We start from the raw sequence: 22,360 nt of genomic DNA on the forward strand, positions 1-22,360 counted from the left end.
CGGGCAGAGCGGCCGTGCCCGGGCAAACAGCGGCTACGAGCACGTGCGGCGTTGGGTCGCAGCCGACATCGCGCGGGTCCGTTGGCGCCCAGAACTCGGAGACCCTTGGTTCTGCACTTGATCGTCCTCGGTCAACTTCTACCACACTTCGCTGAGATAGTCCAGTCAGGTTCTATCGGGCTCTGCTTCTAGTCGGCTTGCTATCCTGCGCACTCCCGCCGGATCAGCAGCTCTTTCCGAGGCTCACAGTACAGCGAAAATGGCAAATCCGCGACAGAGGAGAAAATCGCGCTCGGGATCCTACAAGCCGGTCCACCATTCTCGTAGTGCGAAAAAGAATCTCAACAAACAACCACGTCCGTGGGTCTGCAGTGTTAATTGTGATGGGCTGTAGATATTAACACCGCGGCAGCAATACGCGCCCCTAAAGTCCTTCAGGACGCTTGGGATAAGCACAAAACCGTCCGACAAAAGTGAGTTTGCCGTGCGCCTCAGTGACGACATGGAATACCGGACCTGACCTGCGTGGAAGCTACGAAGCTCTAGGCCTCATTGCGTCCCTGAACCCTACACCATCAGGAGGCGTCGAGCAGCCTGCGAACCATACCGGCAACTCCCAGGGTGCGAGTGCGTCGGCCCCACCAGAAGCATCCACCTCTCAGCAAGTAGCGGACGCTCATACGAGTGTCCCCAGTATCCCCAAAGGCTATGGCCGCATTGTCCGAGATGAAAACGGGGACGTTGTCGACGTTTTGCTACCGGAAGAAGAGGAACTTGCTCCTGCCGATGAGATAATGGAGGAGGTCCCAGATCCTTCGCATGACGAACAGTTAGCACCCTGGGTCGAACTAGGTTCGGCCACGAAGCCGGGTGCATCGAAAGTTCCGGCGACACATGCTGTTCGAGGTGAGTGTTACTTGTCCGGGACCTTCATTTTTATTGATTGCAATTCCTTTGCACGCATTATTGACGCTGGCTGACGGTCAATCACGGGGCCAATCTACAGCGCTGGAAGCGATCTCCCAAGAGCGTAGCGCTCGCCCGCCCAGAACTACGTCTACCGGGGAGCAGGCTATCCTCCGACGTCTCGTTTGCAAACATGGCGAAGATGTGCAAGCAATGGCGAAGGATAGGAAATTAAATCCCGACCAGCGCACTGCGGGTGAACTGAGCCGTGCTGTACGGAAGGCCGGAGGGTTTGCGCAGCTCAGAGAGATATGAGCACTAGATAGACACGTGTATACCAGGAAAAGGGCGTTGGGGTTGAATGCAGACGGTCTGTCTTCTGGCTTCCCTGTTTAGATCCGTCAGGGAAGATGTCGGCGCGCTGGAGTTAGATATAGACCGTATGCATCCCACAAGCCACGACATATACACTTCGGCGCAGCCAGAAGGCCGTGCTCTCCTGGTCGTTAGGACCGGAGCCGGTTGACGATCATTAGGATGCGAGAGCCAACGCTGCGCGTCCGCGAAAGCTTCGACAAATGGCCACAGCAGACGCTGGGGCATTAGCCGACTTGCGGCAGTCACCGAGTGAGCTCCGCGAGCATGCCAATGTCCATAAATCAATTCCAAGGGCGTTGTTTTTTGACATTGCCTGCCGTGTTGTAAGTGCTATCCGTGCTGGCACTAACATGCGTGGCTTGCGGCTCGAGGTTGCGACGTGGTATCATAGGAAGTGTCAGAAGCGAAGACAAAGTCGTGTCAGTGCTGAATGTTTGCCTTCGTAGGGTAGAACGCGTCGCGGGAGTCGTCGACACCGTGCTCGATTAACTCCTCGGAGAGCCGAATGATGCGTACCACGACCCCCTGTAGACGGATATGCGCACCCCTAATCGGAGTGGTGCGTGGTATTCGCGATCTGCATGCAATGGGGTCGATGCGGCTGAGCTAGGAAGGACAGGCCACCGCCAAAGAAGGTATGCAGGCCCTACGATTCGGCAACAATATCTGATGCAGTTGGGTATTTGAAACCACGCTGTGACTGGTGGCACAAACCTACAACGGGCAGATAGAGTAATGAGGGTCAGGGAAGGTGGCCATGGCCAGCCAATCCCCGCCCCGTCCAAGAGCGGAGCGTGGTCTTGGTGCTGACCAGCCCGTCGGACGCCCATCACCAGCAAATGGTTTCCCAAATGCTATCCAAGGTGCGAATCTCCCAAGCCGCCGGGGTTCTGAGATGTCTCGCGTTTCATGGATGTATGGAAGGTCACTCGTCGAGAAATCCCATTCTGGGGGACATCAACTTCTATGACTTTGTGTCGATGCCTTTGGAGCCCTCGCTCCGTCACCTATAAAGCACTTGCGTTTCAAGGCCTCCGGTGTTCTTCCCGCATCGCAATCACCAGCTCGCCCACTGTTGTGGTCACCCCAAGATGTCTCCGAGGCCCCCAACAAGCAGATCATCCTCTACCTCGCCCCGTCCGTCCAAGCGAGTGCCCGGACAGCCTAAGTCTACGCGCCAACAGTATAGCGGTGGGCATGTTTCATGATCTAATCATCTTAGTATCTGATGGTCGACTAGCATGTGGTGCATGTCGTATGAGAAGGTTTGCATAGTGCTGACGCATCGCGGTGTGTCATCTACTAACAACGATGATTCAGAGTTCGATGTGACCTGAAGGATCTACCTATCTCGCCAACGGGGCAACACCCTCCCTGCTCCAACTGCAACGAACGAGGCCTGAAATGCGTGTAAGTCTCGACTGTGTGACATCGTGGGAGGATTACTGATCTTGTCTGGCATTCAGAGACGAGTTTGCGGAGGTCAAAGCTGTCAAACTTCTACGACGCGGTAGGCGCCTACAACAAGTCGAGTACGTCTCCCGACTTGCATTGGCCAGCTCGAGCTAATTCCATCTCCGTAGGGCTGTTTACGGGCAGAATGCTGGGAGGAGGGCTCACTACATTCCATCACACCACCCCGGAGCGTCATTCCTCGTTGCGACCTGAGTTCTTCAACTCGCCTTTCTTTCACCGGTTCCACACACAGCGTGAGCGACAAGACTTACCTAGCCTTATCGCCGTTGGCCTCTGACACTACCCATTAATAGGTCCGATATTGGAACCTGTTGATTTTGCAACAGGTACTACGAATTCTGCAAGGGAAATAGGGACCAGCTGCACGCACCTGGGCAGCTTATCGCACTCGTCCTCGTATTTGGGCAGCGAGCTTTGGTGTCAACGAATACGGCGTAGAGGAGCTTTACGACGGCCAAATAAATCCGCGTCGCAGAAGGGACCGCATCAATGAGATGGTCCAGGAAGTCTTATTTCTCATCGATATCCACAGCATTCTGAGGAACCATCATGGGATGGCGTGAGGGCTCTCCTCCTGATCCTCCCGCTTACGCAGGGTGGGTACAATGCCCAGCTTTGTAAGGATGGTGCTGACGGCGTGGCTGATATAGAGGTGCAATCTCCCATGGAACGACTGGTGAGCACATGTGAATATGAGTCGCAAGGCATTTTGCTCACTGACGGTTATTAGGCTATGTACGAAGCTACCATCAGCCAGGCGTACACACTGTGTAGCTTGTCTTCCGTGTCTTCCGTCAACAGCGGCCATGGTGAATACGTAGACGCCCTCGTGCGTGCACGAATCTTCTGGTGCGCTCACGTCATCGACGGCGTTACATGTGGTCTGCGCGGAGGCAGGATCCTGCTGTGAGCACAGTCATTGGTCCGCTATTGAGATCTTAGCTTGACAGCGAAGCACGTATGCTTATAGCACGGATGACGATCTGGCCTCCTTCGAGACAACGCTTCCGCCGACAACAGAGAGCTCTGGCAGCTCGTCACTCTATACATTCTCCTATCGCCTTGCCACCGCTCCTATCAGAATCGCGTCCGTCTGCCGCGAGATTCACGCGGCACTTACGGGACCCAAGGCGCGCCAAGGTCGTGAGATCGACGAGGACAAGCTCCATGACGCTTGGGAGACACTTGACCAGTGCTGGAAGGACTTCGATGGCCTTCGGCACCTCGGCACGGATGGCTTCGTCCAGGCGGGAGATATTGAAAGGTTTGTCGATGGCTGGCAGGTGAGAGCTTCACGCCTTATCCGGTCACGTTCGAACCCAGCTCACCGTCGCATCCAGATATTCATTTTCGAGTGCCGTAAGTCATCTTCACTGCTTATTCTCCGCAGGGTCATTGACCAGTGGGATCCTACTACTAGACAACGTTGTCCGCGAAGCATTGAAGCAACGCCTCGTTGCACGCCCCACCCCTGAGGCACCGCTTTTCCCCGAAGCACAACCAGCTGGTCGGACGCGGGACTTCGAGACGATTTCCCGTCTGCACGCGAAAGCAGGGGCGAAATGCCAGACCATAGTCCGTCACGTCGTCCAGATACTTCGACGAAACCTGGGCACCCACTTCTTCCAGTTCGACGCTGCCTTCATACGCGACGGTTGCTTCTTTGCTGGCTTCCTTCTTGCTGGTGAAGGCGGAAACACCGAGGACATCGAAACATGTCTGCAAGCACTCACGAGATGCGTTGGACGTTCTCAAAGTGTGAAGAGCGGGAGCAGACGGTGAGGATGATATGGGAGTCCAGGACGAGCCAGGGCCGCAGCCGCAGCTTCACGAACGGCCCTAACGAGGACGGCCTTCGTCCACTATCGCCGAGTATCCGTACGCCAGACGTCCCTTGCGCGACCTATCAGCGTGCCCCCTCTATCACTCTCACTTTCTACCGTTTCTTGGGGGGTCCATCATCCGCGCCGAGCACAGCCTGTTCGAACGATCCGTGGCCCTTGAGCGCTTCGCCGAGTAGCTCTGGTACGGGTATGTACGAGGGATCGGTATCGTCCGACCGCGCGTCCCCAACGTCACCGTTCTCCCACCACGCTCCGGAAGGACTATCCCTCGACAACGTCCATCAGAAGGCTGCCTTGGTCAGCAACCCGTCGCTGTCGTTCGAAGGCGCGAGCCACGCACGCGGTGCAGAGTCGGGATTGGACGTCTTCTACTGGCAAGCCTACCCAAATTACGGCTCCAGCAGTGAGACGCTGGCAGGCAGCCAGCACGTTTCATCCACCGGGCTCCTACCGGGTGCCGCTGACTCGGATTTCACGTCCGCGCATTACTTCGACGCCAGTACCGTTGTCTTCCCTCATTCCGGCATTGGTCAGCAGACTCCTGCCTCACACGAGCTCGCGTCAACGTCTGCTATCGGCGGAGATACTCGTCACTTCGGTAACAATCCTTCTTTATATCCGTAGGTTCGACGGACGGTTTGAATTTGTCTTGCAGTCTGTCTATCTTTAGGGAACACCATGACTAGCGGTTACTTCTTGGACTTTAACATTAAACCTAGTCGGCTACTATAATACGTATCATTGCATATGAAGGACGATGTCGCATTATCCCCAGCGCTGTATCTACTATCACCGTTATTTGTTTAGTTCTTTTGTGGTGGCCAGTATGTCATCATCCCAGATCCATGTACACACGGCCCGACGGTTGCCTTTACATGTGCCTGTCGCGACCGACTGTTCGAGCCTCTACAGCGTCAAGAATAGCTGATACAAGGACCAAGACCGGTGTCACCGACAGGGTGACTTGCAGATCTTATTAGGCAATGTTGAACCTACTCAAATGTGACGACGGACACTCCAAGGGGTGTACCGACAGCCGCGCCAAGAATCTGCTTGAGGTTTATACCGGGGGCCGCCTAAAATGATGACGCGGGTATACGCTCCCCGAGGAGGGCACGCGCCCGTCCTTCGACTGGCCTTCTCGTGGTCTGTTGAAGGTAATTTGGCTCTACAGCGGATACCGTTGCCAGACCTGAGAAGAACTATTAATAGTCGTCGTCTTTGCTTAACTGACTTTGCTCGCCTGTGCCTTATGACAGCAATTCGTCGTGCATCTTAGCCGTGACATTAGGCACGCTTTGATATGTTTGAGAAAATTAGGAAGGCGCCAGTATTTGCCGACAAGTCGATAATGAGCGCTTCGCAGCAGCATCTGCCGAACCACCTTTGAGTACAGACACTCACCGTGCCCTAGTACCTACGCTGACTGCCATCCCGAGTGACCCATGCGGACTCCTCGCTGCCTTATCACTGCAAACTTATCCGGACCTACGTCGAGTTCGATTATTCGTCATCCTACAAGTTCGTCATGACTGGTACCTGATGTCGGTCCCCGATAACGCGAGACTGGAAGCCATTCATACAAATTGAACAACGCTCACCCACGGATAGGCGGCCGTAGGCGAAAGCGCCGTCTGTGGCAGGCCCCATCGGAAAAGTTGAACATTAGACTCGGAAACGACTCCGCAAGAGCGACAGCACCGCTGATCCGGTGTATTGTCTTCATTGAATCCACGCGGTTAAGTGATTGTGCTTGAGAAGCGAGACAACGCGGACTCACATAGATATGTCATACAGATCTCGGCGGTGGATCAGGGTCGCGGTGAAAGTTGCCACGTGCATTCGCTAGTCGATCGCTCAGTCGTAGGCTAGCAAGTCGCCGCGGCAGAATCCAGCTCAGGAGAACGGTGCTGAGTATGCACTGCGTCTTCGACTGGGGACACTTCTTCATTTCAGATTACGTGTGATGTCCAGAAGTTATTGAGTCAGCCGATATCCGCTCACCGGAGCATATCTGCAAGAACGTCACCGAAACATGTACGGCATGTTTGTAGTCTGGAAGCCTGAGGCTGGTCAAGCGTACTCACCCCAATTCCGCGGAGTGTAACGGATCATGGTGTTCGAATGGCCGACTGTAAGTAGGCTGTAGTAGCCACGAGTCTCGTCTTCTCTGGTTACTGTGAATTATGTGCATGCCCCCTAAGTTCGGAGGTCCAGATCCGAATGCCCTTTGCTAGCGTGTTTCGGGTGAGCACCCCACAGTTGTGCGTACGGGCGTGCATCAACTTGAAAGCACCGACTGGAAGACCTGAACCGGATATACTCAGTTCTAGACTCAGCAAGTAAAAGGCACTAGTACATGACTTGGAGGCGTCACCCCAGCATGTGGAAAGCGTCAGCTGGTGCCTTCCTGCTACTTCTGAGTCGTCGAAGAAGGGTCGTTCTCGGCATCAAGCATATACGGCCAAAAAGGGTGAGACGGAAAATATCCCAGTGACATAATAAACCATCTTTGAGCGGCTCAGAACTTCACCAAGTGTAGACTGGAGACCGCGGAAGAGCCACGGTACATCGCACTGACAATTCTCGCAACATGATTGTGAACGTAGTTGCCTAACTGGGATGACCCCCGCTGACGTAATGTGTGGTTGCTGTGCGTGCCGAGTGAGGACCGCTCCACAACTCCAGGTTCCTCACACATTCGACTGCGCCCCCTTCGTCCTCTCAACACGACCACCTCGCTGGTTTCACGACTCAACCGATCCTGTTTGTCCTGTACACCTCAGCGCTGTCGAGCAGCTTCGTTCCGTGATGGACTTCATTTGTGCGCGCGTTCTGCCCTGGATCGTGTGATACATGCTGATGCGCGGACCCATTTCTGACAGTCTGCCTCCCGATCATCTGTACGCGCCTCTTTGGGTTGCTGCCAGTTCATTCGCGTCCGTCTGACCCACTCTGGTTTGACAGTCGGCTGTCCGACCAAGATCAAGCCGGATGGCGACCAGACACCCAGAATTTGTCCTAGGTGTAACAACGGTGATTATCAGCCGTTTGCATTAAGTCCACCGAAGATTGTCAGCCCGCTCATTTATCTTTGTCCGCAGTGTCTGTGACGAGCGCGAAGTCGAGATTGTGGTTCGAGCTTTGCTGGATCCCACTTATCCCAATGAAGTCCAATCACATCTGGATGTGTTCCATATGCCAATGGAACATCCCGCTCCAATCGAAGTGAGCCTTTTCATTGGCCTAGGATGGTTTGGCGTATTGACATTTTCGGCAGCTGGGAACCCGCACGCCCTGGCGGTAATTTCCAGCCTGGAGGTCGGGGTGTCTTTCAACCCGGGCCCCAGTCTGGGAACATAAACTTGCCTCCGAACAACTATCAACCGGGATACCAGCCAGGCTATATCAGCCATGACCACCATGCAGGCCAGAAGGGACCTGCTTCTCAGTAATCCCCGTCGCCTTTCCAATAAGAACTTTTATTCACTTGTATTCACAATATGTAGCCCTGCCCACATGTAACGCCATCCTCCATTCCCGTATTCAGTACTTGCTCCTCTTGCGACCGCGCGGCGCGAGCCATATGTGTAGGAGGTGTGACAGAATAACACCGAACACGAAGCCGCAGACAACAGCGATGCCGCAGACGTCAGCGCCAGTGAACGAGCGAGGCGCGCGCGAATGCACCTCAGCGGGCGCAGTTGAATCATCGCCTCGGACAGCCCGAAATTGCGCAAGTGCTGCCGTAGGGTCTGTAAGACCGAGAAGACCAATTTTCGGAGGGCTGCTATCTGTAGCGGCATGATGAGCGGCGTAGACGTTCTGTATGAGCAGCGGGAAGCAGCGAAATCGTTAGAGGACGTGTAGTTTTATGATGAGGACACCCACCCGGAGGAACGTGTCACCGAGCAGCCAGTCGCCAGAAAAAACCTAGAGCAGGATCAGCACCCGGACAACAGACGGCGAGATATCCAATACGCCATACTCCGTCGTTGGCTTGTATGCCACCCATACACCACCCGTCCTGCTGAGTTCCTGGTTCCCAGTTGACATCGGTGGGATCCAGGACAAATTCCTTCTGGTCATCGCCGTCGCCGAGAACAAAGCCGACGATGGCAGCGCGATTACAGCGGACCTGCCAGCCAGAGTCCGTATTCCTTGCGTTCCCCACCGACTGCCAGAACCTTGCGACGTCTGCTGAAGGGCCGAGTAGCAGTGTAGTGCCAGTGTCCAATATCCCGATATTCGTAGACGCCCCAGAAACTGACGATCTCGAAAGGTCGAAACGCGTTGAGTTGATCGTGATGTACTCGAGAGGAACCTTCCAGAAATTGTAATTCCCATTGCTCAGGCCGGCGGAAGAGACGGGAATATACGTGAAGTTCGACGAAGAGTTTGCGTAGGTAGGATCCAGTTGCCCGATGGTAAATGAAGAATCGCTGTTGTTCCTCCCGAGCTTGTAGGCGAAAAATCGGTCGTTTTCGTCCAAGGATGCAAAGACGTTGTCAATGAAGGTTTGGCCGTAGGTACCCGGAATCGACGCCTCCGCAGGGAAGGTCAGCCCTAGAATTCCACTGTAGCCAGTCCCAGATAGATCAAGACCAGAAGTACTGTTGGCCAGCGCTACGTGATGAAGGTATATTAAAATCGGTCTAACATACGACTCGGGGAGCACTAACCAAGGACCTGGGACGAGACTTCGTAGGATCCTAAAGTGACGGTATCGGTAGCGATCATGCCTGTAACCGACCCGAGCAAATAACCGAGGTGGAATGCGGCCCCAGAGAGTGTGAGATTGACCGTGTCACTCGTGTCGAACGTCGGTACCTTTGCACAGTCTTGAATTGTACAGTTCGACGAGGCTACCCACTGTCAGCAGCTGTCAGTCAAGACGGGGTTGAACCAAATATTGTCCTAACGTACCAAGTCGGAGGAGCCTGTGTCAAGGAGCACCTCGAAGGTTTGTCCGCCGATACTAGGCCAAGCTCAGGTAAAATCAACAGGATGATGTGAAGGCAGACTCACCCCACGTCCACGAGGTACGCGCTAGCAGCCGAAGAGCAGTCATTCTACTTGTCCAAGAGCACCGATGCATGACTTACTACTCATTGGAATTGGACAACGAGACATCGCCATTTGTGCCCTGTGCATTCGTTCCCTGGTATCGCGGAACTGGGGTTATAGGGATGCTGATACCTGGTGCCCCCATGTCGCCCTTGAAGTGTGTCAGGGATATGCAACTTGCCTGTGAGTAGGCTTTACCCGGTAAGTGAAGGAATCCGAGAGCAATGGAACGGGAGGCTGGCGGCTGACGGAGGCTGACCCCATCCAGCTCACGTCCAAAAAGCGCTCAGAGCGCATGCGGTCATTTGAGTGGGTACATTTCTTCGGCAGTAATTAGTTTTGGGACACGCATACCATAGAGGTCTGCGTCATCACATAGACGCATGGACAAGACCAGGAAATTAAAGACCAGGAAGCTGGCAAGACATGCTATCCTCGGCGCTCGATGGAACCTGAGGGCGCCGCGGTGACTGCGTTGTAGATCATAGCGTGCAAATTGTGCCGACTCCTGTCAACAATCGGTCGTGTGTGAACATACCTTTTGTGTATTCCCGTGCTCCGCCCTACGCTGCAGAACGATGCTCTACGGCGGTGGTGCAGGACGGAGAGGGAGCGTGACGGGCTGAGACGAACGGAAGGAGCAGTGCCTCCCAAACAGGGGTTTGCCGGTCACGCCGAACAGCACGCGTCACAGCCAACAAGCCATTGACACACGCCTTCACCACCTTCATCCGCCCTCTCGACAACGTCCTGCCCTCCCTCAACGCCCTCCCCCACCAGCCTCGTCACCATGCACACCAGCGAGTACGACTACCTCTTCAAGCTCCTCCTCATCGGCGACTCCGGTGTCGGCAAGGTAAGCCCTGCGCGCGTCCTCACGCAGTCGCCTAGGGCTGCGCTTATCCCAGTCGTGGCTCACGGACGTTTGTCTACCCCAGTCGTGTCTGCTGCTCCGTTTTGCCGACGACACGTACACGGAAAGCTACATCAGTACCATTGGAGTCGACTTTAAGATCCGGACGATTGAGCTGGAGGGCAAGACCGTAAAGCTGCAGATTGTAAGTCATATTTCTTCGGGCATGGGCAAAGAGCACCATTAGCCTCAGGAGCAGGCACAGGTAGCTGGCTACCAGCCTGCCTTGTCTGCTGTGCTCGTTTGCCTCATGTTCGCTCAGGCGCTCTATGGGCGACGCGTGTCGTCCGAGCGCAATCACTATACCGGCCATACTCATGCTTTTTGTGAACAACAGTGGGACACGGCTGGTGGGTGCTGCAATTCATTGTCTATCATCGCTCTCACGCGGGAAATTTACAGGGCAGGAACGGTTCCGCACGATCACGTCTTCGTACTACCGTGGCGCACACGGTATCATTGTTGTCTACGACGTGACCGATAACGGTACGTCAACCATGCTCTTATTTGGGACCTTGCTCATCGCTGTCCCTGTCCTCAGACACCTTCACGAATGTTAAGCAGTGGCTCCAGGAGATCGACAGATATGCGTCTGAGGGTGTCAACAAGCTACTGGTTGGTAACAAGTCAGATTTGACGAGCAAGAAGGTTGTGGAGTACAGTGCCGCGAAGGTGCGCCTTGTCATGGTATTTTGTTTATGTTGCTCAATGTCTCACAGGAATTCGCCGACCAACTCAACATCCCCTTCCTCGAGACGTCGGCGAAGAACGCCACCAACGTCGAACAGGCTTTCTTGACTATGGCGAAGCAGATCAAGGACCGGTGCGTGTCTCAGCCATGTCCTTGGAGACAGCCCCACTGACGTCTTATTACGCTAGCATGGGCTCAAGCTCGTCAACTGTTGGCGGTACGGGCAAGTCGTCGACGATCACACCAGGCCAGACCGTCACTCAACAGTCCTCGGGCGGATGCTGCTGAGTGGTTTCTCGCTTTACTGGCCTTCGGGGTCCAGCCACTCTATCATAACTGGGCGCGTAGAGTGACCGGAAATGGTTTCTGGAGGGGTTCTCTGCTACATTATCTATGCTTACAGCACTAGTCTACGTGTTGTCGGACTCGTCTGTCTCATATTGTCACTCAATGGTTTTCTTCACCCTTGTGCGGCTGATGTCCGGTCATGATACAAGGATGTTGTCTTTTCTCGAAATCACATTTCCTCGTTGCATCATCGGTGGAGGAATGTCTGATCCGGCTCTATAGATGGGGACAGCATCATGAATAGAGTCTCCCAAGTGTAGGTCTGCGGCGAGCTCCAGAGATCTTTCGGCAGCGTGTCGATCCTGTGTATGCTGTGACTCACGGAAATGAAGCGTCTTCGGGGCTTGATCTTGTCACTGCGGTGTACGGTGGGTAAGATTTGAAAGGACCAAAGTTGGCCGCTACTGAGCGACCCTAGAAGATACATGCCGTGCATTGCCCTCAACGAATCTCTCCACCAGGTGGTCGCTGTTCTTCCAGCCACTGACGGACGCCCTTCTTTGCCACCATCCCCATCACACGCGTGTGGTCTTCTAGTGTCTGTGCGCGGTAGAGACACGTTATGTACCCGCAGACGCTCCATAGGTCATCCCATTCCGCATCGAACAGCTCCCACCAGCAGTTCTCGGGTGCGGACGGGAGGGCGATGCCCAAATGCCGTGTTGTGAGCAGGATGGCTGCGCACACGATGGTCGGCACGGAGTAGAGGGCGTACACGGGTGTCTGCAGCCTGGCTCCGACGGAAGGGTGTGGATAGTAGTGAACGGACAGAGGGAGGCCGAGGGACTTACGCGTCGTTGAGATAGCCCCAGGCCTTGGTGCAAACATCCTCGCGACTTGTGAGGCCGAGTACCCGGAGGTAGTTCACCAGTGTGTTGTAAGGCAGGACTACGGTGAGGTTGAAGCCGAGTCGCTTGAGGATCTGCATTTCGGCGACGACGACGGCGTCTTTGAGGTCGTAGAAGGTGTTGCCGAAGTAGGACATGGGGGTGTAGTTGAATTCGGAGCGGGTTTGTGTTGATGATGACGCGAGCTTTGATGCTATGCCTTGTGCTCGGATGTGCGCTTTGCGCTGGAGGAGTAGGTCGTAGACGTTTATGAGGTCGCGGATTCGGATGGGACACTCCTCAAGTTTGGATGCTAGGTAGAGAGCACCCATACCTATATCCTGGTTACGGGTGGTCTGAATATGATTAGATGCAGGTGCTTGACACTGTGAACGCACCCCTATGCCAAACTGCTTCATGGACGTAACGAACCAAAATCGTTGGAACAGGATCTGCGCAGTAGCTACTCCTACTTGATTTCTGCGCAATGAGGTGTAAGAAGACGGAGAGATGATCAAAACATTCGCCTACTGTTTCAATAAGATCCCAGCTTCATGAATGAGCTTGCACCCATAGGCCCGTAGGTCTCCTTCCAGGTCGTCCGGGATGCCATCTTCTCGGGACGGTGTCTTCTCTATCTGAGGGAATGAAGCCAATGGGTATAATGATGTCGACATCTGGCGCAGACCAATCCACGCTGGACAAAGTTGCGAGTCCGAGCCTCAGTGAGATTCAGTTCGCGTCGATCGTTCGGCAACTACCGGGCGTTGAATCACATCGAAGGATTTGCCAAATATAGCCCACTGACGATTACAATATTACTGCTCGCCTCATTCTGAGTAGTGCTGGTGAGTACTGGCAGATAATTCTGAGGTACTTTCGTGTATCGCAATAGGATTTTTTGAACAACCCTATCTTTCCAGGAGAATGGAAAGAAGCAATAGCAAATTGTCATTTAGCGTGCCGCAACAGTTCTGCATATCCGCCGCGTCATCACGGAGAACACCTGGGACACTGGACACCTTCTATGCAACCTCTATGGTGAATGTCAATACATACAAGGTGCGAAACCTATACATGTATAGGCAGACGCTCATTCGAAGCGACGCGCCCTCGGTACCACCGCCCAGATGACAAGCATGGCAGACATCATCGACACCAGCCTGCAGCCCTGCATCAGTAGAAGCCGGCGGTAACACGGACTCGGACACTCACAACGGCTGGAGGCTGCCTATGCCGAACTTCGACGCCAGGAGCCCAGTCACAAGCGGCAATACGGCGGAGCCCGTCTGTCCGATACCCGCGATGTAGCCCATGGAACCGGTGCGAAGCCAGTGGGGCAGCAGGGCGGTCGAGTGGTTCATCATGATTGGGTACATGGGCCCCATGAAGAGCCCGATCAGCGATACGGCGACGGCGTTTTCGACAAGGGACGGGACCGTCCAGACAGTGACTTCCAAGCTGTCAGGGCGTCAGCGGGAGCGACTTCGAGCCATGGATGCTTGACTTACGAGATAGCAAGCGCGCCGTAGGTGAGTATAGACCATCTTTCTCCGAGCTAAGCCTTCTATGAGCGCCATATCCGAGAATGAGGAAGTCAATACCTTTCGATTGAACCACAGAAAGACGATCCTTCCCAGCATCAGCCCTAAATGAAATTGCCCCTTGAGTGTCATTGCAGATCGCTGGTAGGCATTTACGTACCGCCGAAGAAACCGGACGAGATATAACCGGCGGTAGCGTTACCGCCTCGCTTTTCTTCGATGAAAGTGACAATCCAACCTTTTTCATATCATGCAGCTTCTGAGCTGCGTTCATCGTACGACAAGACTCACCACCGAGGGAGACTTCAACGCCGACGTAAATCAAGCAGAAAATAGACAGAAGGTGGACCTCCTTCACTCGCAAGATCTGCGTGTATACATTGCGTCCGCCGGAGCTGGCCTGATGAGCCTGTGCGGCGCTTTCGCCCAATGGTGCCACCTGGCCGGCATCCGCAAGAACGTCTGTATCGATGCAGTTTGAGTGGTGATTAGGCATGGAAATGTTGTTGATCACCTTCTTGCCTGCGCAAACGGAAGACGAGGGCCAGGATCACGATATTGCTCGCCGCAATGCTAGCAGCGACGACGTAGTGGAACGACCAGTGCTGGCTAGTCGAGAAACGCGTTGCGACCAACGGCGAGACAAACGCACCAAGACCTTGGGTAAAACAGTCTGTGAGATATCGTTCTTTCGAACTCGGTCGTGCAAGATAGTCACCGTAGCAGGCATGCAACATGCCGAAATGCAAACGCACATGCTGCTTCAGGCTCCCGACGAACCCGTTGCATTGGGCCATCTGCATCGCAATCCCGAGACCCGCGAACGTCACGCCCGCGTTCATCAGGGCAAACGGACCCGCGGGAGCGACCATAACGTAACCGACGAGTTGCAATATAGCACCTGGGGTGGAGGGGAGGGGTATCAATCTGGTATCAGGCGAGGCGAGTCCACACACTGGCCCACCTATTACCATCACCTTGCCGAACCCGATCCGTTGATTCAGGTAGACGTTCGCCATGGCGCCGCCTATGAAGCCCTGCCTTCATATTGAGAAAATGCGGGCGGACACCGTCGAATTGGTCTGCACTCACCAAGGTCATGAAGACGAATAGCAGAGAAACGATGTCGAAGCCGATCTGGTTGACTTGCGTCAGACTTCAGTCCCCCCCATCAATCGTGTTCAATAATGCTTACATCGTAGTAGCTCTGAATCCTGGGCAACAGAGGCCCGAGAGTGCCGTCATTCCAGCCCTCCAAGAAGTAGGAATAGCAAAGTGCTGCGAAATGAACCCTGCTTCTCCAGCGATATGTCTTGGCCTGAGATGCTGAGACCTCGGAAACGTCTGGTCCATCATCCCCAGTGGGACTGACAGCAGAGCTGGAGACAAACTTGGGGGTCTCCGGGTCCGTGGATTTGCCACCCTCGATGACGTCGCGAATGGTAGGGTTATCATGTACGCTCGGCTGGTCATCCTGTCGACGTCCAACGGTCCTGAGCTCAATTCCCTGTGCCGAAGACATCTCACCGTCTGTGAGAGAGGGAGATAGGGATGACGGAGCGAACACAAGTTCAACCAAATCGCTCAGGCAATCAATTGCATGCGGTACCGCTAGCGATTGCTTAGCCGTGTTCTCATGACCAGCGGGCGTCGGGCCGCCGGGGTCTGAGGAGTGTCTGGGCGGAGGGAGACACGCGTGCAAGCATGTCGCTGGACTGGTTGTCCGGGGAGCTTTCGAGGAACTGACTCTGGGATGATATCCATGACTTCATGAGATGATCGCCGGATATTCGCCGGGCGTTGAGTCGAAGTTCGTGTTCACGCTCTTGCCAAACACTGCACAACACAGCGCGCTACTTACAGCGCTCCTCCAGATGGAAGGTGTGCAGCTTCAGGTTGCCCACTTGCTCAGTGCTTGTCCTCCTCGCCCATCACCACATACCTCTGCTCTCTCTGATGCATGTCCTATGAGTCTTCCTCCGAAACCAGACTTCTCTCCCTCTCGCTACCCACCAGACTCTCGCGGTCTCGGCCGCCCGCCACCACCCCCGCCGACGCCCGATCGGTACCGCTCCGAGCGAGACGTCTATCTTCCCCACCCCTCACCTCCACCACGTTCGCGTTACCCAGCGGACTCGTACGTGGCACCAAGACCAGTCGATCCTTACAGAGCCCCGAGAGCAAGCAAAGACTCGTATGTCGCAGCGTATGACCGTCGCGGAGACGACCGCCCGCCTAGGGAGTACTGGGAGCGCGAAAGGGATTGGCGAGAGCGTGGGTACCCTCCGCCTCCGCCAGTAGACCCGAGGTATGCAGAGGCCGGGAGGAGCAGGGATGAATGGGACAGAACACGCAAGCATGAGTCGAGGGATCGAGAACGGAGGCCGAGCGAGCGGAGGGGAGTCCAGAGGGAGTGGGAGCGTAGGGAGTTCACGCCTCCGCCGCGAAGTCGTAGACCACGTCCCAGGGAACGGTCACGAGAAAAAGGTGATCCCAAGGAGAGGGTATGGCTTCCGCGCCAGTCCAAGTCGCCACCGCGTCGCATGGGTGCGTTTCCGATCCACTACGAGGGATGCTTACGATCTAACTACGCCCATAACATCAGCTCCACCTCGATCTCCTTCTCCAGGACCCGCAAGACGGCGTTCACGCTCACCACTGTCAAGTCGTCGACGTTCTTCTCGGTCACTCAGCCCCGCTCGCCGTAGTTCGCGCACACTCTCACAAAGCCCGGTTCGTCGCCGCTCACGCAGTCCAGTGAGACGGTCATCTCCCCCTGCTCGCATGACGCTGCGGTCACCGTCATCCTCTCCGCGAGGGAACCGTTCGCCGACTGTGACACCACCCCCTGCGCATCGCTCGCCTACTCCGCCCCGCTCGCTTACTCCTGCTCCTGCTCCTGCACGAGCACGAGAGAGGTCTCCTCCTTTGGTATGGCAAAGCAGGCAAATGTCCACTGGCCTCTCTGCGCGAGCCAGCTCCATTCGACGCAGGACACCGTCCCCGGAGATGCAAATTGTACCTCCGACCCCGAGTGCTCAAGAAAAAGGAAAGATGCGAGAGACATCGCACGATACCGACAGAGATGGCGACGTACGAATGCACGAACATCCTGCGCCATTGCGTGCGCTGACTCTGTCAGTGCCGAAGGAGCCTGCGACGCAACCCGAGCGGCGACGCTCGCGCTCCCCGCCGCTCGCACCTCGCAATTACGCACCTACACCTCCAACGCCCTCTTCGCCCTACCCAACCGCTGGGCTGCCGGCCAAACCTGCCGCATATCTACGCCGCCCCAGCAAGCACGCTGAGACGGGCACGGTAGAAAGCCCGTTAAGCGCCACGAAGCCAGCCCCTCCATACGCGAAACCTAGACCAAGAGAGTATGAACATGAAGATCCCGAAGTGAAGGCTCTTGCAGTCGAGGTGCGTCCCGTCCTGCGTTCACGCAGCCTTGAGTCGCCCTAACTCGCTGTAGATCACACACGCGCGTAAGCGGCGTGAGAGGGCCACCAACGAGTACCTCCAAGATCTGCTGGCTACGCGGCGTGCCATGCACGAGCTCGAGCTGCTCGAAATCGACGTTCGCGCGGCGGAGATGCGGAGGATCATCGCGGATGACCTGTTGGAGCGGGCGAAGGCGGGGCAGCTTGGGATCGAGTACAATGGCGAGCCTGCTGAATTGCCGACACCTGTGTCGTAATGAGACGCGCTGCGCGTGTCTGCCGACCCTTCTGTGAGGATATCCGACAGCGGGTTCAATGGATTGCTTCGGTATTATAAGAGACAGTGTCATTTAGATATGCGTCTGCATTCCATGTGTGTCCGACCTGGCTCCATGGGTAGAGCGCAGAAGAAGCCTTGCGACTACATAAAAGTGAGGCCCACGGAAATCGCGGAAAGGAAGCCGTATGACACACCTGCATGGCCGAGAACATGGCCGTGGACTGCATCATCAACTAGTAAGGCGCAGAAAAGCCGTCTCAGCCAAACACGGGTCGAAGTGCAAACCGTTTGTGAGGACGCACCGTGATGCACTTCCTGCTCTTTTCATTGCCCTCCCTGCAGATCTCGGACTGTGGTGCGCCCCGCTCACCGTCAAAGGTGTACCGCGAGTTCGGGTCCTCCTACGCGTCCGGAAATCACGCTCTCGTTAGTTCGCTCGCGGGGAGACGACGCGTGGATGAACACGTACCGCAACGAACGCCTTCAGCTGCTCCTCCGGTTTCTGACTAGACGACATCCCGCTCGCTTGGTCGTTGTTCTCGGACCCTGACTTTATTCTGCAGAGGAGCTTGTTCACAGCAGACATGCGCTGGTCGAGCCAGATATTAGGTGGAGGGCGTCGCGGGTGGAGACGTTGAGAGACTGCGCGCTTCACCGTTCGGGCTTGCGGTTCTGATCACGCTGCCGACGATGACGTCCGCCCGTCGGGCGCTGCCGATCGAGTACCGTCGCGGTGCGCCACCGACACCCATCCCCGCCCATAATTAGCCGTACGCACTGCCAGTAGCAGGTTATGCCAACCTCTTGAGCGAAGTGGATATAGTAAATCCCATTTTGTTATTCGAATCGGCCGTAGCCGCTCTACGTGATGGTACAACATGCATTTTTTGCTACATATGATAGTAGTATGCCCTACCGTGACTGAGTACGTGTGCTAGTCGACTGTGAGCCAGCCAGACCTTATGCCCGAGGGTCCTCAAGAAGATCCATAGACTGACATGTACTGGGAGACCTCAGACCTCACCATCCGCGCGACGCGAGCCTTCCACCCTTGATGTCGTCGGTGCTGTAGGCGGACGAGGTGAGAGACAAACTTTCGACGGTGGTATGAAAGTTACATACATAGTGAGCCCGACCATCGCCTCACCTAGGTCTTCCGAGATCTGTCGTGGGTATTTCAGCCTTCTGCACAGGGATGCTAGTGTACAAGTCCCACTCACCTCGGCGAGGATTTTGGGGTTGTTGTAGTGGGTAACGGCCTGGACAATGGCCCGTGCACGCTTGGCTGGGTCGCCAGACTGTCATATCATGTCAGTCAGACCAGAGGCAGCGGATCATGTAACGTAACTGACGTGGAAGATACCGGAACCAACGAAGACTGTCGGGTGCCCTCAGGTCAGGAACGAGCTGTGCCTTGAGATTATTACTCAGGGACATACCTCCGTCGCAACCGAGTTGCATCATGAGCGCAGCGTCCGCTAGAACATATCAGCACCGCAGCACGAACGACACGGCATTGCACCTACCCGGGGTGGCGATGCCGCCAGCAGCGAAGTTGACCACGGGTAGTTTCTTCGTCCTCGCCGTTTCCTTCAGGAGGTGGAACGGTGCTTGGAGGTCCTTCGCATACGCATACAGCTCCTCCTCGTTCATCACGCTCGCCTTCCTAATCTCACTCAAGACCGCGCGCTGGTGGCGGACGGCCTCAACGACGTTGCCCGTGCCCGCCTCGCCCTTGGTGCGGATGAACGCCGCGCCTTCGGAGATACGGCGGAGGGCTTCGCCGAGGTTGCGCGCGCCGCAGACGAAGGGCACCTTGAACGGGTGCTTGTTGATGTGGTGCTCTTCGTCTGCGGGTGTGAGCACCTCGGACTCGTCGATGTAGTCGATCCCGACGGCTTGGAGGATCTGTGGGGGCGGTTCGGGACTGCGAAGGACGTGCAGACGGGTGACGGCCTACCTGAGCTTCGACGAAGTGCCCGATGCGCACCTTGGCCATGACGGGGATCGTCACGGCATCGACGATATCCTTGATCATTTTGGGGTCGCTCTAGGAAGCCATGTATGAGCCTGGGAGAAGGTCCGCCAGCGCATACATCGGCGTACCATCCGGGCGACACCACCGTTGGCACGTATGTCGGCGGGGACACGTTCTAGAGCCATTACGGCGCAAGCACCTGCTTCCTCCGCTATACGAGCCTAGTGCGGGTAAGACAGCTTCCTGGTGCGCCAGAGACGATACGACAGACCTGCTCCACGTTCACGACGTCCATGATAACACCACCCTGTTCTCGGTGTTAATCTCACACCGCGTTTGGAGAAGCAAGCAATAGACATGCCTTGAGCATCTGGGCTAGTCCGGACTTGACCTGCAGCGACCTCCGACGTCAGACCGACGCACACGACGAACAGCATCCATGCAGTTGCTCACCCCAAAGGTTCCGAGATTGCTGCTTGTTCCATCCTTGCCCGTCGAAGATCGCGTGGGCGCAAGGACAGGCGTGCCGGTAGGGTTACCCGCGCCCTGGGGCACAGGCGGGGTGCCACGACCAGATGTAGTCGGCGTCGACATGATGCTGTATGCGGGGTGAGCGCGCGAAAGTGCAGACTATAGAGGGAGCAGAACTAACTGTGGGTGACTCGAGCGAGAAGAGGACAAGTGTGTAATGAGCAGGTCGCTTTGGGCTCGGCGTCGACGCCGTCCCGGATGGGCGGAAAAGGGACGCCCGTCTCATTTTGACTCTGTGATCGGTCTTGCAGATCATCGGATCAATCATCCTCCGACCCGCCCCCGCACCGTCACCGCCGTGCGCGCAGGCGGTCCTCTTTCTTGCATCGTCTTCTTCTCACAGTACAGTAATGCTGCTCTACATACCATGAGTCCCTCAGAAGGCACAGGCTGAGCCATGCTAGAAAGCCGGGCTGCGGCGTAGCGCGATTAGTGCGGGCCAACTCGGGGAGCCTCCGACGGACTCACACTGAGTCACACATGAGGTGAGCCCATCGTATTCGAGCATCAGCTGCAGTACATGAGGCACGAGAATCTGGACTTTTGTTTCCGCTAGACTGAGGGCAACACTAAGTGGACATGTACATGCGTCGTCACACTTGCTGGCTGGACGTTCGGACACGTACGAAGTCATCGTGGATGTGTACGAAGGGGGAGTATTTAGGCTTCGAGCATGACATCGTGCCGGCGCTCTCAATCGCAAGCCATCTGCTTCCGGAGAGACAACTCACTCTCCTGTCAATGTCATGGACACAACGAGGACGGCGAAACACCGGAACTTGCTCGTCGAACGTCGTATTCAATACGATACCCTCTCACCCACCGTCGGCCGCGACGATTCTCTGTACCGTCTTCAGAACACCGCTCAAGAGTCATTGGTGCCCTAGGATGCACGCGCAGCAGGTGCAGATCCACTGTCAGTGGTCCGAACACGACGTGCAAACCACCTGTCTGTTCTTCGCTCTCACAGGTTCCGGTTCATCGATGCGTAGCCGTCTCGAAAGCGGCTGTTTCTATACGTTCAGCCTCTGCCTTCTGACGCACGGGCGCAGGGTATCGGCCTTAAGTTTGCCCCCTTCGTGTTCGGTCATCTGCTGGGCATCTGCAGTCAGCCGGGTAAGTATGATCTAATGCATGTTTTCTTGGAATGCGGTACAAGTTGACGAACGTGATTTCACGCAGTGCTTCACAGATGCGCGTACGTGCGGTGTCTGGTCAACGCCCAACGGTAGCTCAGATCTCAGCGCTGACCGAAAAGTGAGGCTGCGTAGACTCACCGTGGCCTGCTTACTCACTCTTGACAAACACCGTCGCCTCGCACCTGGCCTGGTGCTTTTGACTCACCAACAGGTGCTTCGGTGTTGGACGAGAAAAGCGCGTTGGAGTGCTATTTGCGAACTACCCGTCCTTTTTCCCTCATGAAACCTCCGTGTACATAAGGTGGGCGTATTACAAACAAGACGAGACATTATGCGTGATATTTCACCAGGCCAGACTGACCTGTCGTCTGTCATTTCAGGTTTCGACGACACCTCGGCTGTGTCAAGATACAGCGTTGCTGAGGTACGTCGAAAGGCTCGCATCTGTCGTAATCAATGTCTGGGTGGCCCTACTGCATGGACGCAATCAAACCATCATTCACCTCTCATCTCTGACACACCTCGGGAGCTCGTTATAGTAATATACAAACCCAGTGTTCACGATGGAGATGAGCCAGGCACGATACTATAGCAACAGCGGGTTCGCGGCGATGGTGTCGCTGCGATTGAACTACTCAACTAGCAGTCCTTTCAGGTCTGATCGACGCTGTCACATCAATACCGAATGGTGATCAATTCTAAGCATCATCAGTCACTGAACAAGGCACGACGGCATCGTTTGGTCTTCCAGTCCCCTCACCCAACCATCCAATATGATTGTGCGTTGGACGTGCTTCACGTAGAGATCGCGTCTCACCCGGGTGCGCCAGGTGTCTTACTGTAAAGTCCATGCTGCTTCCGAGTCTAAAGGTTTCCATATGTTTACCGGTATCAGGCATATGCCACTAACACCAAACAGCCATCATATATGTGCCCGGCGAGTCCATCGTGGTCTCATCCTGCGACAGTTCACTGATATGACTATGTATTACGAT

At 55.5% G+C, this 22,360-nt stretch overlaps 12 protein-coding genes across 12 annotated transcripts; 7 read left to right on the plus strand and 5 right to left on the minus strand.

The window, feature by feature from the left end:
- Positions 1 to 29: 29 nt before the first annotated feature.
- Positions 30 to 1,409, plus strand: B0H18DRAFT_978408 (ribosome biogenesis protein Nop16). The gene is made up of 4 exons (XM_048044317.1): positions 30 to 356; positions 413 to 473; positions 533 to 906; positions 1,007 to 1,409. The coding sequence occupies exons 1-4, from the start codon at positions 260 to 262 to the stop codon at positions 1,219 to 1,221; spliced, it is 747 nt and encodes a 248-aa protein (XP_047898667.1). The 5' UTR covers positions 30 to 259; the 3' UTR covers positions 1,222 to 1,409.
- An 836-nt stretch (positions 1,410 to 2,245) lies between these two features.
- On the plus strand, positions 2,246 to 4,355 carry B0H18DRAFT_488520 (uncharacterized protein). Its single transcript, XM_048038271.1, has 9 exons — positions 2,246 to 2,475; positions 2,525 to 2,549; positions 2,605 to 2,694; positions 2,751 to 2,816; positions 2,868 to 2,898; positions 3,293 to 3,356; positions 3,411 to 3,436; positions 3,491 to 3,666; positions 3,731 to 4,355. The coding sequence occupies exons 1-9, from the start codon at positions 2,376 to 2,378 to the stop codon at positions 4,233 to 4,235; spliced, it is 1,083 nt and encodes a 360-aa protein (XP_047898668.1). The 5' UTR covers positions 2,246 to 2,375; the 3' UTR covers positions 4,236 to 4,355.
- Positions 4,222 to 5,333, plus strand: B0H18DRAFT_978414 (uncharacterized protein). The gene has a single exon (XM_048044318.1). It carries the CDS (start codon positions 4,545 to 4,547, stop codon positions 5,226 to 5,228), a length of 684 nt encoding a protein of 227 aa, XP_047898669.1. The 5' UTR covers positions 4,222 to 4,544; the 3' UTR covers positions 5,229 to 5,333.
- Positions 5,334 to 7,573: 2,240 nt separating this feature from the next.
- On the plus strand, positions 7,574 to 8,059 carry B0H18DRAFT_869216 (uncharacterized protein; the record flags this gene model as incomplete). Its single annotated transcript, XM_048039995.1, has 3 exons — positions 7,574 to 7,640; positions 7,709 to 7,832; positions 7,885 to 8,059. Coding segments are annotated over 3 exons (366 nt in total), but the record flags the coding sequence as incomplete, so codon positions are not given.
- Positions 8,060 to 8,150: 91 nt separating this feature from the next.
- Positions 8,151 to 9,584, minus strand: B0H18DRAFT_869573 (aspartic peptidase domain-containing protein; the record flags this gene model as incomplete). The annotated part of the gene is made up of 5 exons (XM_048040031.1): positions 8,151 to 8,429; positions 8,469 to 8,537; positions 8,593 to 9,230; positions 9,287 to 9,476; positions 9,531 to 9,584. Coding segments are annotated over 5 exons (1,230 nt in total), but the record flags the coding sequence as incomplete, so codon positions are not given.
- A 790-nt stretch (positions 9,585 to 10,374) lies between these two features.
- On the plus strand, positions 10,375 to 11,813 carry B0H18DRAFT_978429 (GTP-binding protein ypt1). The gene is made up of 7 exons (XM_048044319.1): positions 10,375 to 10,527; positions 10,610 to 10,729; positions 10,922 to 10,934; positions 10,987 to 11,070; positions 11,126 to 11,256; positions 11,304 to 11,407; positions 11,464 to 11,813. The coding sequence occupies exons 1-7, from the start codon at positions 10,462 to 10,464 to the stop codon at positions 11,561 to 11,563; spliced, it is 618 nt and encodes a 205-aa protein (XP_047898672.1). The 5' UTR covers positions 10,375 to 10,461; the 3' UTR covers positions 11,564 to 11,813.
- A 183-nt stretch (positions 11,814 to 11,996) lies between these two features.
- B0H18DRAFT_978433 (cyclin-L1) lies at positions 11,997 to 13,207 on the minus strand. Its single transcript, XM_048044320.1, has 4 exons — positions 12,982 to 13,207; positions 12,849 to 12,930; positions 12,415 to 12,791; positions 11,997 to 12,353 (listed from the first exon to the last, which is right to left on the minus strand). The coding sequence occupies exons 1-4, from the start codon at positions 13,125 to 13,127 to the stop codon at positions 12,065 to 12,067; spliced, it is 894 nt and encodes a 297-aa protein (XP_047898673.1). The 5' UTR covers positions 13,128 to 13,207; the 3' UTR covers positions 11,997 to 12,064.
- A 19-nt stretch (positions 13,208 to 13,226) lies between these two features.
- Positions 13,227 to 15,910, minus strand: B0H18DRAFT_488659 (MFS general substrate transporter). Its single transcript, XM_048038272.1, has 11 exons — positions 15,190 to 15,910; positions 15,087 to 15,131; positions 14,959 to 15,031; positions 14,713 to 14,895; positions 14,509 to 14,652; positions 14,286 to 14,456; positions 14,155 to 14,232; positions 14,055 to 14,098; positions 13,962 to 14,008; positions 13,666 to 13,911; positions 13,227 to 13,613 (listed from the first exon to the last, which is right to left on the minus strand). The coding sequence occupies exons 1-11, from the start codon at positions 15,514 to 15,516 to the stop codon at positions 13,544 to 13,546; spliced, it is 1,428 nt and encodes a 475-aa protein (XP_047898674.1). The 5' UTR covers positions 15,517 to 15,910; the 3' UTR covers positions 13,227 to 13,543.
- A 1,169-nt stretch (positions 15,911 to 17,079) lies between these two features.
- On the plus strand, positions 17,080 to 17,694 carry B0H18DRAFT_951364 (uncharacterized protein; the record flags this gene model as incomplete). Its single annotated transcript, XM_048042020.1, has 3 exons — positions 17,080 to 17,118; positions 17,145 to 17,417; positions 17,470 to 17,694. 3 exons carry the CDS (start codon positions 17,080 to 17,082, stop codon positions 17,692 to 17,694), a joined length of 537 nt encoding a protein of 178 aa, XP_047898675.1.
- Positions 17,695 to 17,783: 89 nt separating this feature from the next.
- B0H18DRAFT_869692 (uncharacterized protein) lies at positions 17,784 to 18,234 on the minus strand (the record flags this gene model as incomplete). Its single annotated transcript, XM_048040040.1, has 4 exons — positions 17,784 to 17,858; positions 17,912 to 17,950; positions 18,020 to 18,118; positions 18,187 to 18,234. 4 exons carry the CDS (start codon positions 18,232 to 18,234, stop codon positions 17,784 to 17,786), a joined length of 261 nt encoding a protein of 86 aa, XP_047898676.1.
- A 296-nt stretch (positions 18,235 to 18,530) lies between these two features.
- B0H18DRAFT_978442 (vitamin B6 biosynthesis protein) lies at positions 18,531 to 20,370 on the minus strand. The gene is made up of 11 exons (XM_048044321.1): positions 20,149 to 20,370; positions 20,057 to 20,086; positions 19,967 to 20,002; positions 19,824 to 19,916; positions 19,678 to 19,767; positions 19,244 to 19,625; positions 19,157 to 19,195; positions 19,070 to 19,095; positions 18,938 to 19,015; positions 18,840 to 18,880; positions 18,531 to 18,783 (listed from the first exon to the last, which is right to left on the minus strand). The coding sequence occupies exons 1-11, from the start codon at positions 20,287 to 20,289 to the stop codon at positions 18,738 to 18,740; spliced, it is 1,002 nt and encodes a 333-aa protein (XP_047898677.1). The 5' UTR covers positions 20,290 to 20,370; the 3' UTR covers positions 18,531 to 18,737.
- Positions 20,371 to 20,438: 68 nt separating this feature from the next.
- Positions 20,439 to 22,065, plus strand: B0H18DRAFT_978449 (uncharacterized protein). Its single transcript, XM_048044322.1, has 5 exons — positions 20,439 to 20,639; positions 20,695 to 21,342; positions 21,409 to 21,483; positions 21,577 to 21,666; positions 21,746 to 22,065. The coding sequence occupies exons 2-4, from the start codon at positions 20,806 to 20,808 to the stop codon at positions 21,646 to 21,648; spliced, it is 684 nt and encodes a 227-aa protein (XP_047898678.1). The 5' UTR covers positions 20,439 to 20,639; positions 20,695 to 20,805; the 3' UTR covers positions 21,649 to 21,666; positions 21,746 to 22,065.
- Positions 22,066 to 22,360: the final 295 nt, after the last annotated feature.

Source organism: Fomitopsis serialis, assembly GCF_022376445.1.
Source record: "Fomitopsis serialis strain Sig1Antser10 chromosome Unknown B0H18scaffold_5, whole genome shotgun sequence".
NCBI classification, from domain to species: domain Eukaryota; kingdom Fungi; phylum Basidiomycota; class Agaricomycetes; order Polyporales; family Fomitopsidaceae; genus Fomitopsis; species Fomitopsis serialis.

Excerpts from the sequence above, each read along its gene's own strand:
- B0H18DRAFT_978429 (XM_048044319.1), top strand. The coding sequence starts at position 10,462 with ATGCACACCAGCGAGTACGACTACCTCTTCAAGCTCCTCCTCATCGGC. Across the intron at positions 10,528-10,609 it reads GCGACTCCGGTGTCGGCAAG|TCGTGTCTGCTGCTCCGTTT; the intron begins GTAAGCCCTGCG and ends TGTCTACCCCAG. Across the intron at positions 11,071-11,125 it reads CTACGACGTGACCGATAACG|ACACCTTCACGAATGTTAAG; the intron begins GTACGTCAACCA and ends CCCTGTCCTCAG.
- B0H18DRAFT_488659 (XM_048038272.1), bottom strand. The coding sequence starts at position 15,516 with ATGTCTTCGGCACAGGGAATTGAGCTCAGGACCGTTGGACGTCGACAG. Across the intron at positions 14,099-14,154 it reads CTCGTCCGGTTTCTTCGGCG|GGCTGATGCTGGGAAGGATC; the intron begins GTACGTAAATGC and ends AATTTCATTTAG. Across the intron at positions 13,912-13,961 it reads TACGGCGCGCTTGCTATCTC|CTTGGAAGTCACTGTCTGGA; the intron begins GTAAGTCAAGCA and ends ACGCCCTGACAG.
- B0H18DRAFT_978408 (XM_048044317.1), top strand. The coding sequence starts at position 260 with ATGGCAAATCCGCGACAGAGGAGAAAATCGCGCTCGGGATCCTACAAG. Across the intron at positions 357-412 it reads GAATCTCAACAAACAACCAC|CAATACGCGCCCCTAAAGTC; the intron begins GTCCGTGGGTCT and ends ACACCGCGGCAG. Across the intron at positions 907-1,006 it reads GGCGACACATGCTGTTCGAG|CGCTGGAAGCGATCTCCCAA; the intron begins GTGAGTGTTACT and ends GCCAATCTACAG.
- B0H18DRAFT_978449 (XM_048044322.1), top strand. The coding sequence starts at position 20,806 with ATGTACATGCGTCGTCACACTTGCTGGCTGGACGTTCGGACACGTACG. Across the intron at positions 21,343-21,408 it reads GGGCATCTGCAGTCAGCCGG|TGCTTCACAGATGCGCGTAC; the intron begins GTAAGTATGATC and ends GATTTCACGCAG. Across the intron at positions 21,484-21,576 it reads ATCTCAGCGCTGACCGAAAA|GTGCTTCGGTGTTGGACGAG; the intron begins GTGAGGCTGCGT and ends ACTCACCAACAG.
- B0H18DRAFT_978442 (XM_048044321.1), bottom strand. The coding sequence starts at position 20,289 with ATGTCGACGCCGACTACATCTGGTCGTGGCACCCCGCCTGTGCCCCAG. Across the intron at positions 19,768-19,823 it reads ACGGTGGTGTCGCCCGGATG|AGCGACCCCAAAATGATCAA; the intron begins GTACGCCGATGT and ends ATGGCTTCCTAG. Across the intron at positions 18,784-18,839 it reads GCGATGGTCGGGCTCACTAT|CACCGACGACATCAAGGGTG; the intron begins GTATGTAACTTT and ends GTCCGCCTACAG.
- B0H18DRAFT_978433 (XM_048044320.1), bottom strand. The coding sequence starts at position 13,127 with ATGTCGACATCATTATACCCATTGGCTTCATTCCCTCAGATAGAGAAG. Across the intron at positions 12,931-12,981 it reads GCTGGGATCTTATTGAAACA|AAATCAAGTAGGAGTAGCTA; the intron begins GTAGGCGAATGT and ends CTCATTGCGCAG. Across the intron at positions 12,792-12,848 it reads TGAAGCAGTTTGGCATAGGG|GATATAGGTATGGGTGCTCT; the intron begins GTGCGTTCACAG and ends ACCCGTAACCAG.
- B0H18DRAFT_978414 (XM_048044318.1), top strand. The coding sequence starts at position 4,545 with ATGATATGGGAGTCCAGGACGAGCCAGGGCCGCAGCCGCAGCTTCACG.
- B0H18DRAFT_488520 (XM_048038271.1), top strand. The coding sequence starts at position 2,376 with ATGTCTCCGAGGCCCCCAACAAGCAGATCATCCTCTACCTCGCCCCGT. Across the intron at positions 2,817-2,867 it reads AGGCGCCTACAACAAGTCGA|GGCTGTTTACGGGCAGAATG; the intron begins GTACGTCTCCCG and ends CCATCTCCGTAG. Across the intron at positions 3,667-3,730 it reads CGCGGAGGCAGGATCCTGCT|CACGGATGACGATCTGGCCT; the intron begins GTGAGCACAGTC and ends GTATGCTTATAG.